Source organism: Polistes canadensis, unplaced genomic scaffold (genome assembly GCF_001313835.1).
Source record: "Polistes canadensis isolate GaletaPanama2010 unplaced genomic scaffold, ASM131383v1 scaffold_81, whole genome shotgun sequence".
Taxonomy (NCBI): Eukaryota; Metazoa; Arthropoda; class Insecta; order Hymenoptera; family Vespidae; genus Polistes; species Polistes canadensis.
In genome coordinates this window covers 420,860-439,410 of record NW_014569628.1, presented here as the reverse complement: position 1 = coordinate 439,410, position 18,551 = coordinate 420,860, and the positions used below count along the sequence as shown (strand labels likewise).

The 18,551-nt window shown below is 33.8% G+C and overlaps 1 protein-coding gene across 19 annotated transcripts in view; it reads right to left on the bottom strand.

Moving 5' to 3' along the window:
* LOC106786758 (serine/threonine-protein kinase MARK2-like) overlaps positions 1 to 18,551 on the bottom strand; it is a 61,833-nt gene that overhangs the window by 10,221 nt on the left and 33,061 nt on the right. For 2 of the 19 annotated variants that reach the window (XM_014748491.1, XM_014748495.1), the window contains exons 1-13: positions 15,735 to 16,637; positions 14,371 to 14,722; positions 8,930 to 9,148; positions 8,455 to 8,833; positions 8,132 to 8,367; positions 7,909 to 8,020; positions 7,012 to 7,124; positions 6,693 to 6,894; positions 6,246 to 6,443; positions 5,424 to 5,622; positions 3,964 to 4,143; positions 2,466 to 2,586; positions 2,117 to 2,187 (exon numbers count right to left, since the gene is read on the bottom strand). In XM_014748491.1, the coding sequence (XP_014603977.1) occupies positions 2,117 to 2,187; positions 2,466 to 2,586; positions 3,964 to 4,143; positions 5,424 to 5,622; positions 6,246 to 6,443; positions 6,693 to 6,894; positions 7,012 to 7,124; positions 7,909 to 8,020; positions 8,132 to 8,367; positions 8,455 to 8,833; positions 8,930 to 9,148; positions 14,371 to 14,722; positions 15,735 to 16,489 (3,137 nt within the window). In that variant the 5' untranslated portion in view covers positions 16,490 to 16,637. Of the gene's footprint in view, positions 1 to 642; positions 908 to 2,116; positions 2,206 to 2,465; positions 2,587 to 3,963; positions 4,144 to 5,423; positions 5,623 to 6,245; positions 6,444 to 6,692; positions 6,895 to 7,011; positions 7,125 to 7,908; positions 8,021 to 8,131; positions 8,368 to 8,454; positions 8,834 to 8,929; positions 9,149 to 14,370; positions 14,723 to 15,734; positions 16,646 to 18,551 lie in introns of those variants that run through there. The other 17 variants (XM_014748489.1, XM_014748504.1, XM_014748493.1 and 14 more) reach the window with 15 other exon arrangements.

The following is an 18,551-nucleotide window of genomic DNA, read 5'->3' as shown; positions in this document are numbered from 1 at the left end:
TTCTCTCTTTCTTTTTTTTCCTTTTAATTATAAGCACTATTTTCTTTTTTCTTTTTAATTAAATATTTGATTAAACAGATTATTATACCTTTGACGTTTCAAAGGCTAATACTCCACGTCGAAACTCATCTAAATCATTATGCTATTTTTAAATAGAGTCATGAATCGTAACCTTTTCTTTGAAAAAAAAGTAAAGGTACACCATAATGCTTATTATGAAAAATGTATAAAAATATAAGGAAGTTTACAGAGTTTTCTTCTATCTTTTTCTTTTTTTTTTTCTTTTCTTTTCTTTTCTTTTCTTTTAGATGATCGACGTAAAGTGCACATAGCAGATTGGCAGGCTGAATTAGAAAAGGCACAGATTTCAGTGCTACATATACCTAAGAGTGCATAAGGCGACTTCCTGTACGATGATGATTTCAGGAAGACTACTTTTTAATACTTTCAATTGTATTTATATATATGTATGTATGTATGTATGTATGTATGTATGTATGTATGTATGTTAACTAGTCGCACTTTTATGCGTAGTACTAATTACGCGCATACGAGCGCGTTTTCTGACATATATTTTAATTATCAACATGTAAAAGAGTCACTAAAAGAGAAGCTGTCCGTGCTTTTTTTTCTTTTTCTTTTTCTTTCCTTTTTTTATTTGATGAACCACAGAATAACAGAACTGAATTTCACTGATCATCAATCCACTGATTCAATGCACACTTTCGTTATACAAGCACTCCAAGAGTCCGATGATTTGGATTTAATTTAAGTATGTGTGTGTTGAACATGCTTAATTTATTATTTTAAGACAATCAGCATACACATGATTGTTAGGACTTGTATCTGTATGGCCTGTTTTGCTTGTTGAAACTTCTGACGAAGCCAAGTTTATTTTGTTCACGTCCTGCATCATAGAATATATACTAGTATATAAGTTAATTAGAGAAACAATCATTTTATTGTTGATGCATCAATGGCTATGCTTCTACAAATCCTTATGTATGTGTATATATATATAGTTTTTTTTTCTAAAATATTCTGTACATATAACAAGAGATGAGTACAGTGACCATTTCATGAAAGTTACGATTAAACAGTGGTGTCTGAGTTATTCTCGTTATTCTGTGGCATCACATCCTCAGTTTGTAAATATTAATGTGTCAATTTTATTTTATTTATTATCCTAATTATTATTTTCGAATGTGCAATAATAATTACGTCCCATATAAATAATAAAGTAAGGATATGCCTTGCTACAGTCAAGTCAAAAAGGGATGCACAATGAGTATGCAAGCTGGCCATTAATTTAGCCAAGCAGTACTATTCTTTTTTTTTAGTATATTTTATTTTTATTTTTTTTTTACTTTTTTTTTTTTCAATGAGCTTTAAGGATCTACACAATGTACAAATAATAACATGAAAAAAGTGATATACGTTAACTAATTATAGACGATTATATATAACAAAATCTAGAAAAAAAATGTACAAGAGGATGAGAGTTAATATTGCAGTTATTTTTATATAAGTAAATTCTAAAGAGAGAGAGAGAGAGAGAGAGAGAGAGAAAGAGAGAGAGAGACAGAGTGAAAGATAAAGAGAGAAAAAGAAATAACCAAATAAAAGTTAAATTATTTTTACTCAGACTTTAAAACTAAAAAGGTGCTAAAACTTGATAAAGCATATATTTATGGGACAAATAAGCAATACAGACAGATGAAAGTGGAGACGCTTGAGGATGAAAATGGTACGTACAATATAATATATGCATATACAAGTCAATAAAACTAGAAAAAACGGAATATACATGAAGAACTACATGTTTTATGGCTTTCATTGATAATGGTCGCTGCTGGCTCATCAAATTATATAAGGTAATAATAGTACTGTGTAGTTCTTATTAATATTTATCATAACAGTATAGAAATTTTCAGAAATACATAGTCATTGTGCATCCTTAAAAACAAAAACATCATCTAGCATGCAAATGATAATTTCAATTCATATATATATATATATGAAACTATAAGGCATTTAAACAAAAAAAATGTATATATATATATATGTAATATATCTATATATATATATATATATACACACAAATGGTAAAACTTACCGTTTGGAGAATTTTGAAGACAACTTGGAGAAAAAGGATGGCCTTGCTAGGGGGCTAATCGCATTTGTGTCCTGTGTATGTGTATGACCCTGCAATATTTTATATACATTTGTATAAAATAAAAACTATGAAATACTGGATAAAAAATAGTAGTAAGAATAGAAAAAGTAAGATAATATTTATTTGTACATACTAGTATATTCACGAGAGTCTAATAAAAAATACAAAAGGGAACATTTCAATAATTTTATTATTTTTGTTCTTTTTGTGTAATCTATTTCATTTTATCTTCTAAATTACATATATATACATAATATAGGTATACACCTATACAGATACACATACTGACCTGAGTATGACTACGCTGTGCTCTGTTTTGCCCAGAATGGAACGTACTACGGCTTGGAACATTTCGAGGAAACGCCGGTGTTGTTGGTGTTGCTAGTCTATTGCTTGGAGGTACGCCCAAGCTAATAAAAAATATTTATTTTACAATGAATATTACTTTTCTTTTTTCAACTTACTACTAATATTATTATTTATTATATATTTTGGTTGGATTCTTACACATTGCGCATAAAAATAAGTTTGTGCAGAAAATTTGTATATATATATGTATATATATATGTATATACATACACATATAAATATAAATATACATATACATATACATATACATATACATATATATATACAATATATATTTTTTGTTGTTGTTTCATAGAGACAGAATAAATAATATGCAAAAAGAGTAATAATAAATTCGATGGAGAATCGAATATGGATAGACTTATTATAAATTTACAACTGTCGTGGAAAGCAATTGCTAGAAAAATTCACATATCAGATAAGCAACATTCCATGTATGTAATAGAGTATAATGTTACATATAAGCGCATTTATGAATTATTATATAGTTAATTCAGATATCTTTTCTTTTTTATATAACATGCATCAATAAATACTTCAAAGAAGTCAAAGGTTGAATAATTAATTGGTCTAAGCTTGCTAGAAATTATGAGGAATAAATGAAAATAGTCAATTTTTTATTAAAAAATATTTGAGTTTTAAACTTTGAAGTATTTAAGTATATTAGTTGGTGAAATTGATATTCGCGTAAATATTATAAATTCGTTATTAATTATTTTTAAAAGAAGAAAAAAACATTGATGTATTATTGTATAATTTTCAAAATATTATTAAACTTCTCCAAAATGTAGCATATCTAAGAATGTTCTATCATTACATACATGCATACTAACCAATGATCTGGTGTCATGTAATTGCATTACATTTCTATGCATCTACGATGAATAAAGATCAAATAGTAGTTCACCCTTAAGTTGCTTTAATTTTGTTTATAGACAGGAGTAGTGCATATTTATTATTGAGGAATGAAAGTGATGCATTATCAAATGTATAAAGGCGAATATGAAAGTGATAGTATTAAAACAGAGGAAATTAAGGATATAATATGAGACATGCAAATGAAAGATACAGGAAAATAGAGCAATGAACAAATGACCAAAAACTGTCCTAGAGAATCTATGCAGAGATGATTATTTGAAATTATGTGGAAGATATTGATAGGTCCAACTGTTTATAGCAAACTAGACAAATCTGATAGTGCTTCATATTACATATATATATATATATATATTATATATATTATATATATATAAGGTATACAAGTAATGAAAACCTTAATGAGATAATTCCTTGTTACCCTAAGAGAGTTAGTGGCCCAAATAGAGTAGAAGCAATCAGATGTATGAAGAAATGTATCTGAACATTTTATAATACAGGAATGTATAAAGGTTGGTCGATAAGGTATAGGGAACCTGTACCTCTGCCTAAGAGGGTCAGCAGTGGCGAGTAAGGAGTTGTGGGCGTTGCGTGGTTGAGGGTCCAGTAGTGAATGGTCGCTGGGAGGTACGCCACTGGAGGAACGGTGACCTGCACTGATGCTCGCAGACTTGGTGTGACCCCGTGTTGGTCTAGTGCCTTCGCCCAGGCTGTGCACAAAACTAATGAACAAATTGCCTGGCCCTACTTTTCTGCATGTTAGACCTATTCCTCTCTGCATTTATAGGATGATACTCTACTACGATACTACATCCTAATTCTCACTAACTTTACCTAAAAGTATCCTATTGATATCTATGTACTAAACGTATATTATAAAAACGACCTAATTAATTGTAATGTATGTAGATATGTGACATAATTTTGTGTCGTAGACTACATATTTGTTTGCTTTTAACTATATTTTATACTTCCATTTAACAATATAACAACAACGTTATATGTAGGAAAACTTTAATATATGTGTATATTATACATGATATGTACATGTCTATTGTTAGAAAAATTTATATGAAAAGAAAGAGAAGTCGAAGAAAGGAAAAGAAAAGAAAAAAAAAGAAAAGAGAAAAAGAGAAAGAAATTTCATATTATATGAAGAGACTAGGAAATATAAAAGGATGGAAAAAGGATGAATACAAACGAAAGAAATTCTTAGCTTAGAAATAACTTGATTTTGCAAATATTTGTATGAATAAGAATATGACGCTAGAACATAAGAATGATGTATGATGATGTTAATGAATGTTTCTCTATACACACACGTTCTTAAGATCTAAAAGTATTTGAAAAATAGAATAAGACATGTGGATGTAACTGTGGTTCAATGTAATTTTAGCAAGCATCTGTACATGAATGCACGTTGAATTAGATTGTTTGCTTAATACATCTGTCAAGCCATAAAGAAAGTGAACTGCAATGACCGTCTGGCAGGCAGCAGCCAACATGCTAGAGCAATGCAACAAACAAATAAACTCCCTGGGGCTCTGCTGACAGATTCTGTTATCTCATCCAAACTTTTTCAAACTTTTTTCTAAATTAGTTTAGTACTCTTAACATACAAGTAATTAGTCACCTATATAGTTAGTAAGATTAGGAATGTTAAATTGATAAAGGTACCTAAAATTTTGATACACAATCTAAATTTCACTTCATATATCTTGTAAGAAAATACAAGGATCGAGAGATACTGGATATAATAATAAAGATTCATATTTTAAATGAATAATTTCAACTTGATTCAACATTTCGCGTCTATCAGAAATCCAGTACCTTTTGTAAGGATCATATATTAATAAAGTAGGCTACCTGAAATACTGAAATGAAATTATTATCAATAAAGATTGGTACTTTATATTTCAGGGTCCCTTCTTGATTTATATAAAATCCAAATCGATGATTTAAATAATATGGAATTAATGAAAATTTTTGAATGGAACTATACCTGGGTACGTCGTTGGTTCTTTCAGTAGAAGAAGATGTTTTTGCTTGGTCATAGGAGATGGTGCTACGTCGACCAACAGAACCAGGAGCAGGTGAGGTAATTGGTCGAACTCCACCTACTCCTGCATTCATTGCGTTGCTCTTGCCCACCCTTCCTTTACTACTGGGACTTGTACCCACGCCTAGAATGAACATTGTCACTGCAAGCCTCATTAGATATGGTTCAACACAAAACAAAGCAGCATACATTAAATTATAAAAGACAAGACAAGGTTTAGAAGAACAATGACTTTGTAGAGCTATATCAATCCTGATTCTGTATGAAAATTTGTGTAACTCTCGTTTTTGACGAGTACACATTCATTATATAAATATAATAATATTTAAAAATAAAAGAGAAAAAAAGAAAATTATAATGCAATAAAGCAAAACATTACTTGAATTAGATTTATTTATGAAAAAAAGTGTCAAAATATAATAATTTAAAAATTTGTTATCTAAATACATTAAAGAAAATGAAGGAGGTGTATGTATATGATATTCAGGAATCATGACATAGTATTAATCATGAGATTGTATGATGCAAATAAATTCATGATCAAATACATACAGACATATGTGACATAATAATAATAATATACGAGAACAATATGGAACGTTTACAAATTAATATCTAATTCAATAAAATAAATTAGCAACGAATCCACTGCAACCTTGTCCAAAGCAAAATGATATTTGAAGCTCTAAGGATATAGCATAAGAAGCAAATAATGTTGTTCCTAAAGTGCCTCGTATGAGAGTACTTTGAACAAGTTGAACTCACTGGTATCGAGTTGCCCTGGACTATTTTTCGGTGCGGAAGGTCGAGCGGCAGAAACACGAGCACTATTCTCCTTGATTGTTGCCGCATCTACAGTATTTTGCCGTTTGAAATTGCTACCACCACTACTGGTAACTGTTCCACCAGTTACAGCAGGAGCATGATTATGATTCGTTGCATTACCTGGACTTGGTGCACCTCCTAAGATATATACATTAGCTCTTTTTAATAAATTTTTCTTTCAATTTCATTACTTTTAAAATCGATGGCGGGGGGGCATGCTTTTAGCATAAAACTATTAGTTTACAGTTAAGAAAATCAATCTGCTTACCCGAGGCATAACGTTTGTCCTTTCTTTTTTTTTTCAATTTTTTTTTCAGTATCGTATAGTGTTTTCACATTACATTTTAGTTTAGACCGTTATTGTATTAAAACATGACATTCACTTACGAAGGGTTTCGCCACCAGACGAGGCCCGTCTGCTGGGCTTTGGATTGCTAGCAGAAATACTTCTGTGAACACTTCTGTGTGATGGGCTTTGTACAGCACCACCTGTACCTCCTCCACTACTTCCTCCTCCGCCCGAACTAACTTGTGCAGGAATAGTGCGCAACGATAAAGAACTTCCGGACCGTGAGCCATCACTTTCAGGCTATTTCAAATAAAACAAGAATAATTAACAAATATAATAATCAAAAATAAATGAGAATCTACCATTTTGATGATCTACCAAAATAATATTTACTATTTTAAAATATTTTCTACTTACATCTGTTGTTTTTCTGCCTAATAGCAAATATGTCGCAAATACATCATCATATTTAGCTTGACCTAATGAGTCTTCTATCTCACTTCTCGTATATCCCATATTAGCTAAGGCCTCTGAAACAAATACGTGGATCGGCATAGTCACATCAAATAAAAGAAGAATATTCTACATATAACATATATATACGATACAACAATAATATTATATCTAAGTATTTTAACTAAAGTAACGATATTACTCTACATATATAATATATAACAAATTCTAAAATAATGAGACTAATTTTTGTATGATTGCTTGAGAGAGATAACAATTATATAGTTGGATATGTATGTTCGATGTTTAGTTACAAAAGTTTCAATAATGCATACATTATAATATAATTAATAGACTTGGATTACACATAAAGACACATAAATGTATTCATGCATAGGTATATCAGTTAAAAAAATATTATATATATGATCAAAATAAATATAGATGAACACAGCTGTGTAATAATTCGTTCAATCGAATCAGTTATTATTAATAATTTAACGAAATACGCATTACGTCTATTATTTTGCATGCTATTACGCTAAAATCTATTTTAACTAACGTAGCATGACGTTTAATTAAATTGTATTAAAAATAAGGATTCTGATATATTATCCGTAATTATTATATTATATATAAAAATATTTCCTGATACGTCTTACGTTGTGGTCAATCTTTTTTTTTTTAGAACAGGATGATGCGATTAGTAATATAATCAAATAAATGATGTTTCATTAGTTAAATGATTATATTTCGTAGTAAAATGCTTTTAGAGTGAAGAAGTCAAGAGTGCCCACATTAGATATGGAATGCTTGCTTGCTAAACATAAAAACAGTAAGTAGTAAGTGTTATGTACATACTGGCAGACTCACCTATCCTCTTGTGGTCTTTATAATCAGGTTCAGGTTCTAAGTACGGTTTCAATTCGTCATCCTCATATCCCATATTCATCCATTTATCTTTCATTATATTCTGTAAGACAAATATAAAGAGAAAAAAAAAAAAACAAGGAGATCAACGCTTTAAGTTATCTCATTCTTTCTTAGGTTTCTACACAACTCACGAGTTTAATACTACTCGGACCTTATCTCCACGTACCTCTAACGAGGCTCGTTTCGTAGGGTTAAGCACCAAGAATTTTTTCAAGAGATTTTCACAGTCTGTGGACATGTAAAATGGGATCCGATACTTTCCTCTTAGCACCCTTTCCCTTAATTCCCTCAGTGTTGACCCATCAAATGGCAGTGAGCCAGATACTAAAGTATACAGTATTACTCCCAACGACCATACGTCCACTTCAGGGCCGTCATACTTTTTACCTGTCACAAGAATAACGAAAGATCAATAAAATATATGTGTGTGTATATGTGTGAAGGTAAAATGAAAGGTTAACAACAATCACAAACCTTGGAAAAGTTCAGGTGCAGCGTAAGGTGGCGAGCCACAGAAAGTATCCAATTTGTTACCAGGTGTAAATTCATTACTGAAACCAAAGTCAGCGATCTTAATGTTCATCTCGCTGTCGAGTAACAAATTCTCGGCCTTTAAGTCTCTATGAATGATCTTTTTCTGATGGCAGTATTGCACGGCAGACACGATTTGCCTAAATTTAGCACGAGCCTCCTTTTCCTTCATTCGACCATGTAAAACGAGATAATCGAATACTTCACCACCGCTAGCATACTCCATTACCAGGTACAGTGTCTTTTCAGTCTCGATTACTTGGAAAAGTTTCACTATGTTCGGATGGTCGAGCATCTTCATTATCCTTACTTCTCGAAAGAGCTGCGTGATGAAAAAAAAATAAATGATATTTGGCTTGAAATATTCAACTATAAAAATGTAATTATTAATGTAAGTAAAGATTTCCATCATATTAACCTTTTGAAGACTGCCCGGATTAAGTTGCGTTTTGTCGATAATCTTGATGGCCACTTCTTTCCCCGTAGGTACATGTTTAGCAAGTTTGACCTTGGCGAAGTTACCCTTACCAATGGTTTTGAGTAACTTGTATTTACCAATGTGCGGTTCCTCGGAGGTTCGGCTCCTGGACGACATTCGTCCACCGCTGGTCGACAATGCTCCAACGCCATCCCCGGTCTGCAAATAAAACAAATACCAAGATAAATTAACATGTGTTCGTGAATCTCTTCATTATATTAAGGCTAGAGTCTTATTTTAAGACGCTGCAAGAAAATTAAAGAAAACGATTCAAGAATATATAAGTTCATTCTCTTAGCTCGTATACTTTTCTATAGATTGATCTAAGTACATAGTAAACGTATAGGTATATTAAAAAGGACGTGTGAACCGTGAATCGCACTTGACACTTCCAGGGACGAGCCATTGTCAATGTAATTAATTAAAGCTCGTTAGAGTGCACCAGATACAGATTATTTCGAACAGAGTTGCGTGTAGAACAGCATACAACACAACCACTGTAATGCAAGTATCAAGGACATTTTTTTTATGTCTTAAGAATGAAACATAAAACGTAACTAATAAATTCATCAACGTGTCCCCCACCCGGAAAATTTGTAACATTTGCGTTTTTTAACGTCAACGCTAGATTCGTTGTAATAATTGTCGTAATTACGTTACAAATTACAACAAAGTATCGGATATCTAAAATGATTCAAGCTTTTTTGTTTCATAAGGAAAGAAGAAAAAATAGGGGGAGGAAAAAAAACAACAAGAAAACAAAAAGAAAATTATAAGTAAGCAAGTAGCAATATAATTAATTGTCAAGGAGGTCAATTACCCGCGTCAGGCCACGAGTGACCATCTTGCAAGAGGTGGCTGCAGCAACCTTCGAGGTCGCCAGCTTGAATGTTCTTTTGGTTTTATTTCGAAAGAAAAAGGCGTCGATTTAAACGCATTAACGACGGTCATTCAGATCGATCATTTTTTTATTCTAATCTAATATCCCGAAGAAGGAGGAGGAGTCCCTGTTGGTTTTCTCTCTCTCTCTCTCTCTTGTTACGTACGATTCTCTTCTTCGGTCTTCAAAATCAATTTCCACACAGAGTTACTTAAAAAAATTAATTAATTAATAAGAAACATCTCTCTCAGATATTTCAATGTCTCAGGGATGATCAAGTATGAAATTTCAGGACAAGGAATTCCATTCTCTTGTCCGAATTTTATCGATCATCAATAAAATTGTTGGATCGTTTAAGAAACACGAATAATTACTTGGGACACCATAGAACGTCATCTTGAAGAAATTTCTTTATCGCGAAGAACGATTCTGAGACATAGACGTGAGAGGCTTAAACAACCTTACAATGTAATCCCTAAGTGCTAAGATTCCACCTTGTTCGCGGAACAAAGACGAGTTTGAATAATCGACCGGAAATTGTCGCAAACTAAATCCAACATTTGTTCTTTAGCGAAGAATATGTATATTAATATTTTAATAAATATAACAAAATAAACCAGAAAAAGAATAATATAACAATATATATATATATATATATGTAATAATAATAATGAATGAATGAATTATTTAATTAGTAAAAGAACAACACACTTCTCGCGCGAATGAATGATTCGAAGATTATAAACAGGAATAAGAGAAAAACACCGAAGTTCGCATCCGAGGCAATGAAGGATCAAAGATGGTGTTTAGATAATGAATAATTATGACGATTCCACGTTTGATAATCCTTTTTAAATGGAGAAGTATGGTGATGATGATGATGATGATGTTGACGACGACGACGACGACGACGATTAGGACAACAACTTGATGGAATCCTTTCGATCAGATCCCACAAATGCGAGCCCGTTCGTCGTACTCGACGATAGGAGGAAAAAGAGATGAACGTGAAACGATCCATTCAACAACTCGCACTATATAACGTCTGTAGTTTTTTCTTTTCTTTTTATTTTTTTTATTACACTAACACTACTCTCCTCCTCGATGCAATTGTCAGGGAAAAAGATACATAATATCACATAATCATCACCAATTAACTTTCGCCTTTTATTTTTCTATATATTAATATCCTTCTCTCTTTGTATAGACAACACCTCCTTTTCGATATTCACGAGAATGTTGTCTATTAACATAAAACAATCAAATGAAAAGAAAACGGATTAGAATGGGTGGTGGTGTGGTAGGTAAGGTAACGCGTTTCCCTAATCTTTTTCGAAACATATAGAACAACACTAACACTACCACTACCAAGCAAATTTTAACATCGGACAAGAGATATCATTAATAATACACAGACGAAATTCGCGTTTTTTTAGTCCGTTCTTTATTTAACAAACTTTCTTCTATCGTTATAAAGATGATATAGATTGATTCGTAATGCATGCCGACGACTCGAGGATTAACTTTCTTCTGATTTTATTCGAATTGATCATCGACATGATCAATCTTTCTCTCGCGAAAGGGAGCCGACTCTCCTTTCCTTTTCCTTCGGGACTCGAATCAACCCCTTGACTGGTGTCTGCTGGGTTGCAGTTGCGCGCGCGCACCTGACAGAGAGTATGTGTGAGAGAGAGAGAGGCAGAGAGAGAGAGAGAGAGAGAGAGAGAGAGAGAGAAAGAGATAGAAATACAAGGAGGAACCGAGAGAGAACACGAAAGATACAAGGAGCAGAGAGAAAAAGAGAAAGAGAGAGGTGAAGTGTGGTGAGGTGAGGAGAGGAGAGAAGAGGAAAGAGAACGACAGAAAGTCTCAACAGCCGGAGGGATGCGAGAAAGGAGAATCAATACGCGGTGTGTCGCCACCCCCGGTAGAAGCGAACCACCCTTGAAAGCTGAGCCTATCCTCCCCCCAACCCCTTCTCTCTCTCTCTCTCTCTCTCTCTCTCTCTCTCTCTCTCTCTCTCTCTCTCTGTTCTTCTGTTTCTCCTCTTCCTCTTCCTCTTCGTCCACCTCGTCGACGTTTGCCTGCCGCCTCCTGAACGACGTCGTCGACGCATGCGCGTCTCTGGGACGAGAGGAGAGAAAGAGAAAAAGAGAGAGAGAGAGAGAGAGAGAGAGAGAGAGAGAGAGAGAGAGAGAGAGAGAGAGAGAGAGAAGGGAGACAACATAAAGAGTGAAATTCTACCTACCAGAAGCAAAGTCGACCCACCTATCTGAAGGGGACCCACCACCAACCAACCAACCAACCAACCAACCAACCAACCAACCAACCAACCAACCAACCAACCAACCAACCAACCAACCAACCAACCAGCCAGCCCATCGGCTTTTCTCGGATAATCTCGGTTGAGAGAGAACGAGAGAGAGAAAGTAGAGTTTTGGTCAGCTGATCGGATTCCCAGTTAACGGTTGTTAATGAAAAGCTGCTACCAATCATGTTCATAATTTAAGTTTACTTTTTAAAATTACGACACGCGACTCATAAATTATTTTGTTATTTTCACATTTGGAAATTATATCTTACGGTATACTTTTTTTTTTATTAACGTAGTAATTGGTCAATCGAGAGAAGTTATGTTTTCGTAGAATTGTATCAGATGATCTTAGAAATAGATCCCACGCGATTTGTAGAATATTTGCGAAAGAGAGAGAGAGAGAGAGAGAGAGAGAGAGAGAGAGAGAGAGAGAGAGAGAGAGAGAGAGATAGCTTTTAGATGAGAGACACGTCGACGATGGAAAGCAAAATCGACTCCTTTGCCTAAGGGTTATCAGGGGATGAGGGGTGCATATGAAATTCGGCAGAGTCTACGGTTTTCCCCCTTTTACGAGAGTTCTCCTTCTCGAATGAGAATATCTTAGATATCAAGTGACGCTAGAGATAAATCCCGTTCAATCCCACTTGGAATGTCTATTATAGGAGAATTATTTTCCTTTTGTATCATTTAATCCTTACAGTCTCTATAGTCTTCTTCTTTGATATTTATTATTTGAAGAAGAAAGTAAAAAGAAAAAAGTAAAAAGTAAAAAGCCAAGATGATTCTTCTTACTCTACCTGGAAAGAAACCTTCAATCCTTTTTCATACTTAAATGCGTTATTCAACCAAGCGTATCTATCTCATTCTGTTGCTGTTGCTGCTGTTGCTGTTGCTGTTGAAAAAGATGATACTTGGATTGAATCGTGTTCGATAGGATCCCACGATCGTTAAATTATATGACTGCCTCTTGCTAAACAGATCGTATAGAGAGAGAGAGAACCGATGGGACAGCAACAGCAGCAGCAGCAGGGAAGCAACCCATCCGGATTATTTCAGCTCGAACGGATGAGCCGCAGACTGTACCGTTGACGACGACTATGACGACGACTATGACTACGACGACGACGACGAGTCATCATCAACTTGGTCGTTGCTTGCGCACAGACAAGCAGAGAACTTTTATTAACGTTTATCACAATTTTCGTTCGGTGCTAACACGAGACGACTTTGTGATATATATTCGTAATATCCTCCTCCTCCTCCTCCTCCTCCTTTGTAATTTTCAAGTTTCCAATCGAATCTCGGAACAAATTATTTTGTTGATTCTCTCTAAATCACCCCGCTACCACCCACTCCCTAGATCCCTCCCCCCTGCACACTTTTTTTAATTAATCCATTATTGTTATATCGTATTTCGATTATCGAGAGATTCTAAATGAAAAAAAACAACGAAAAGAGAGAGAGAAAAAAAACAAATAAAAGGTAGAAATATAAAAGTCAAATTAATATTAAAATAATTAAAGAGAGAGAGAGAGAGAGAGAGAGAGAGAGAGAGAGAGGGGGGTATAATATTATATCGTTCAGATATCAAATCAAGTGTTTAACAGCGATAAGAATTACGCGATATTTTCAAGACTGTTTGCCAAGTCACGTTATGATAGAAGGAACGCAATAAAAAGGGGTACAATCGATAAATTCTGACGAATCAGTCGATTGTTCAAGGTTGCTCTCTTTCCCCCCTCTTCCTCCTCCTCCTCCAAAAAAAAAAAAAAGCAGATTTATATATCTATATTTGTGTGCTATTATATATATCATCTATCTCTATGCACGTTCTCATATTTTTCATTTGGTTTAAAACGTTTCGTGTTTTGTTCAAAATCATTTTCTAAAGAGTATTTTTTAATTTCTTTTTTTTTGTTTTTGGTTTTCTCTCGTCTCTGTAAATATTTGAAAATAAGGATAGAAACAGCTGGTAGATTTGAAAGAACGGTATGTAATATTATATCTATAGAAATCAAGGGTAGATGCTACGAGATAACGTTAATTACGATACCATTATTATCATTTTATCATTGGTTCAGGAAAGTGGAGGAAGGAAGGAAAGAAAAAAAAAAAGAAAAAAAAAAACAGAAAAAAGAAAAAATAACAGAAGATAGAATGAGAAAGAAAGAGAAAGATTTTCGATACCTCCTTCTCGTTACGAACACCTTTCTGCATGACGTCAGAGAGTGGCCTGAAAGTACTGCTGATAATATTGTTCTGTTGTTGTTGTTGTTGTTGTTGTTGTTGCTGTTGTTGCTGCAGCTGTAGTTGTTGCTGTTGTTGCAGCTGACGATGATCTTTCTTAGTGATGATTGGTCGTACGAGGGTGCGAACTGGTTGCACCCTCGTTTGAGCTCTCAAAGGTATTTCCGTTTCCTGTCCTCGTCTAGTATCCGAAGCTGTCCTTGAAAGTTTCACCGAGGAAGGCTTCTTCGTTGCGATGCTCGCATTTCCAGTTGAATTTCTCGTAGCGTCTCCGCGATGCAACGGCGAAGCCCTTTTTTTTTTTATTTTATTTTATTTTTTTGTTTATTTTGCTTTGTTGTTGTTGTCAGGTGTATTTTTTTGTTTTATTTTGTTTTCATTCGTATATTCCATTATCTCTTGAGAGAGATTATTATTCTCTCAAGGTGTGTATCATCATATATTTTACATTAGTGTAATACGTAATCGTACGCGCGTGGGTGAGGAACGTGTACATATAAATATATATTTGTGTGTGTGCACGGAAAAATTCAAGAAACTAGTTTGACACGATATGTAAAAAAAAAAAAGAAAGAAAAATGTTTGTTGAAAAATTAGAAGGCAAAAAAAAGTGTTCAAATTAAATTAAGCCCAAGCGCGTGTATTTTTTTTTTCGATTAGCATCCATAGACTCTCGAGCGCAAATTAATCCTCCCGTTCTTATTTTTCTCGTGTGAATCGCAGCAGGACCGCCGCGCGGAATAGTATAAAAAAAAAAAAAAAAGGTAACAACAGTTAACGGCAGCCAATAATAACAAATGAGAATTTGAATCGCGACGGAAATGAAAAGGATCGTTCGACGATCAAATTGGATAAACTATTCGAGCGAGGAAAAAAGGATGAAAAGAGGGATGGGGGAGGGCCAGGGGTAGTATCGGGAATGTGGGTGTAATGGAGTGTTGATTGTTCCTCGGATATACGTATCCACGATGTACGAATGTATATGAACGCAATCAGCAGAATGATGATGATAGTGTATAGTAAAACGAATAATAAAGAAAATACATTGATTTTTTGTTGTTCTCTCGTTACGGTAGGATTATTTCGTGCTTGTCGATTAATTTCACGGAACTATCGCGGTTTTCTGTTGATCGGATGTTGAAGAAAAAAAAAAAAAAGAAAAGAAAAAAGAGAAAGAGAGAAGAGAATTATAAATAGATTAAAATCATGTGATATATACACGTGTCCTATATATAAATTCAATACTTATATACTTCATCACCCAGACGCGAACGAGTACGTAAAATAAAATTGATCAAATTTACCCCTCGGCCTCGTCGTCGGTAACATTCTTCAACAGATCCTCGTGTTCCCTGTAACGTAATTCAACTTCCGGTCGGAATTCCTCGCTGTTTTCCAATTGACGGGTTTTCGCAGCCGCTATCGTGCCCATTTCGATAGCTTTGACCTGTTGTTCCAATAATTGAAGCATGTCAGTACTACTCTCCTCAGTAGTATTACTATTTTTACAGAATTGCTGTTGTTGCCGTTGGTGTTGCAATTGTTGTTTCTGCTGTTGTTGTTCTTGACGTTGCTTTAAAATCAAATTAAGACTTATAGGTGATTCATGTTCGTTTTGCAAAGATATCAACGACGGTTCGTGAATCGGTTGTATGATCTTAGAATTTTTAAATGCCTTTAATTTTTCTTCGAAATTAACGTCGATCATTGCATTATCAGCGGGCATCGTTCTTCTCGAAAACACCGGCGTCTTGTTACCGTATGACGAAGGACTGCTTGGCATTCCTTTCGTAGAATTTCTTTTCTCGACAACTTGAAGACCTTTATTACTATCCTCAACCAATTCCCATTGTTTCAAATTGTCCAATGCAGTGTGCGCCGTAGGTAGTCTCTTGTTCATTGTTTTAGGACTTGTTACTTCCTGTCGTCCAGTTTCGTGACCACCACCACCGCTACTATTATTAACCGCTAACATGGCAGCCTTTCGTAAAATACTTGCTGGTCTTATCGAACTTCTACTTGGTTGAGTCCTTGCAAAGGGACTCTCTCGATCCTCCATGTTCGAGGAATCGAGTGAGTGTTTGTCTCTCTCTTATTTCAATTGACAAACTAAATAATACACCAGCAGTTTATTCTTATTTTGCGTTTGGTTCCTTCTCTTTTTTATTTATTTTTTTTCTTTTTAATTATTATTTTAATCCCCTTCTCTCTCTCTCTCCTCACCATTACCTCCTCCTCCTCCTCCTAATCCTCCTCCTTCTCCTTCTCTTCTTCTTCCTCTTCTTAAAACACTATCTTCTTTTCTCTCGGACTTTCCACGATAGTACAACGAGTTGTTCTTCTTCATGTAAACGATTATTTGTCAACATCGATTTTTATACTCCAAGTTGATGGACCGGATCGAAAAGCAGAGACGAGTACTTGCGACACCTTTCTTCTGTTAGAAATAAGAACAAGAAGACGTATTGTCTTCGTTAAATTTGTCTCCGTCATTGATTTATGATTTTTTTTTGTTTGTTTTTTAATAATTATTTTTATTCGGGCGTGTATATAGATATTTTATTGTTTTATTTTTTTTTAGCTGTCGATGATGAACGATGAACGACGACGCAAAGGTGCTTGTTTGTTTGTTTGTTTGCTTGCTTGCTGCTCGGGCATCGGATAAAAAAAGCTCGACGATTTCAACCAACACTTTATTTTTTTACGAGGACTGTGTTACGTACGAATATATTAACGTGAAAAAAAGAAAAAAAAAAAAAAACACACAACCCCAGATATACCTTTTCTCCCCTTCTATACCATGTTTCTATTCTTTTCTTTTTTTTTTTTCTTCCCATAATATTTTCCTCGTTAACACAATACAAAAAATTAAAATATAAGCGAGAAAGCGTACAACGTGGGTTGGGGAGGGGAGGCGCATACAAAACGTAGGAGCTTCGAACACGACGGAATGCGAACGAATAATATATTCAAAAGCTTTTACGGACGAGATTATGAACACGAATAATTTGGTGGTTTTTTTTTTTTAAAATATGCGAGTGATTTTCTTTTCCCACTTCCCCTGATGATTATTATTAATATTAATATTAATATAAATGTTGTTTGTGTGTTATTATTGTTGTGCTGTAAGATAATGTTTATCGAGTATTCGTTTAAAACAAGAAAAAAATATTCATCGGAGATATAAAATTCTATGGTGTTTTCATTTTTAACGATCGATATTTTCAAATGACTAACTTTAACGCGTAAATTAATTTTTTTTAAATGATAGTTGAAAATAAGAAAGAGAGAGAGAGAGAGAGAGAGAATTTATAGATAAGTTTAGACAAATGCTTAAAAAAAATATTTGATGAGTCAACATATAATATATGTGCCAATAATTATAACGGTGAAGTAAGGTTAACGAAAAAAAAAAGAATCATATATTTAATGATATTTAATCATTCATATTAAAAAAATTACTTTAGCGTTGCGTAAAATAAAAAAAAAAAAAAAACTATAGAATAAGTTCGTACAAAAATTTGATTGATTTACAATTAGTCAATTGTTATAATAACTGGCACATATAATACACGATGTATTGTTCCCTTACACGAGTAATTGTAATGCACAAGCGTGTGTACGTGATATTACAAAATGGAATAATCAATTCTAAAAAGATCGGTAATGTAAAATCGCGCGTTTAGGTTCGTTGCATTTCGAAATGTCACCGGATGAATAATTTATTAAAAAATATATATATCATCATACGATTGAATTATTCTCTATTCGTAAAAAAACTATATATATATATATATATATATCGATTTTATTAATCGATTAATATATCCGTTGGGTGATGTAACCATTATTGATTGATAGATATATTTCATTTCGAACGTTTCGAAAAATAATAAGAAAACCCCGTCCCATCTCGTCCCGTTCCCCTTATCCAAAAAGAAAAAATTTCGATGAATCGATCGATAAGGAACAACTAACTATGATGCATTTTATTCGATAGGAGGTGGAAGAAGGGAAGGGGGAGGGGTAGGGGAGAGGTAAGGACTCACTCATCGAAAGATAAATTATTATTATTATCATCGGTGTCTTGACTTTGTAAAGAAAGAAAGTAAGGAAAAAAA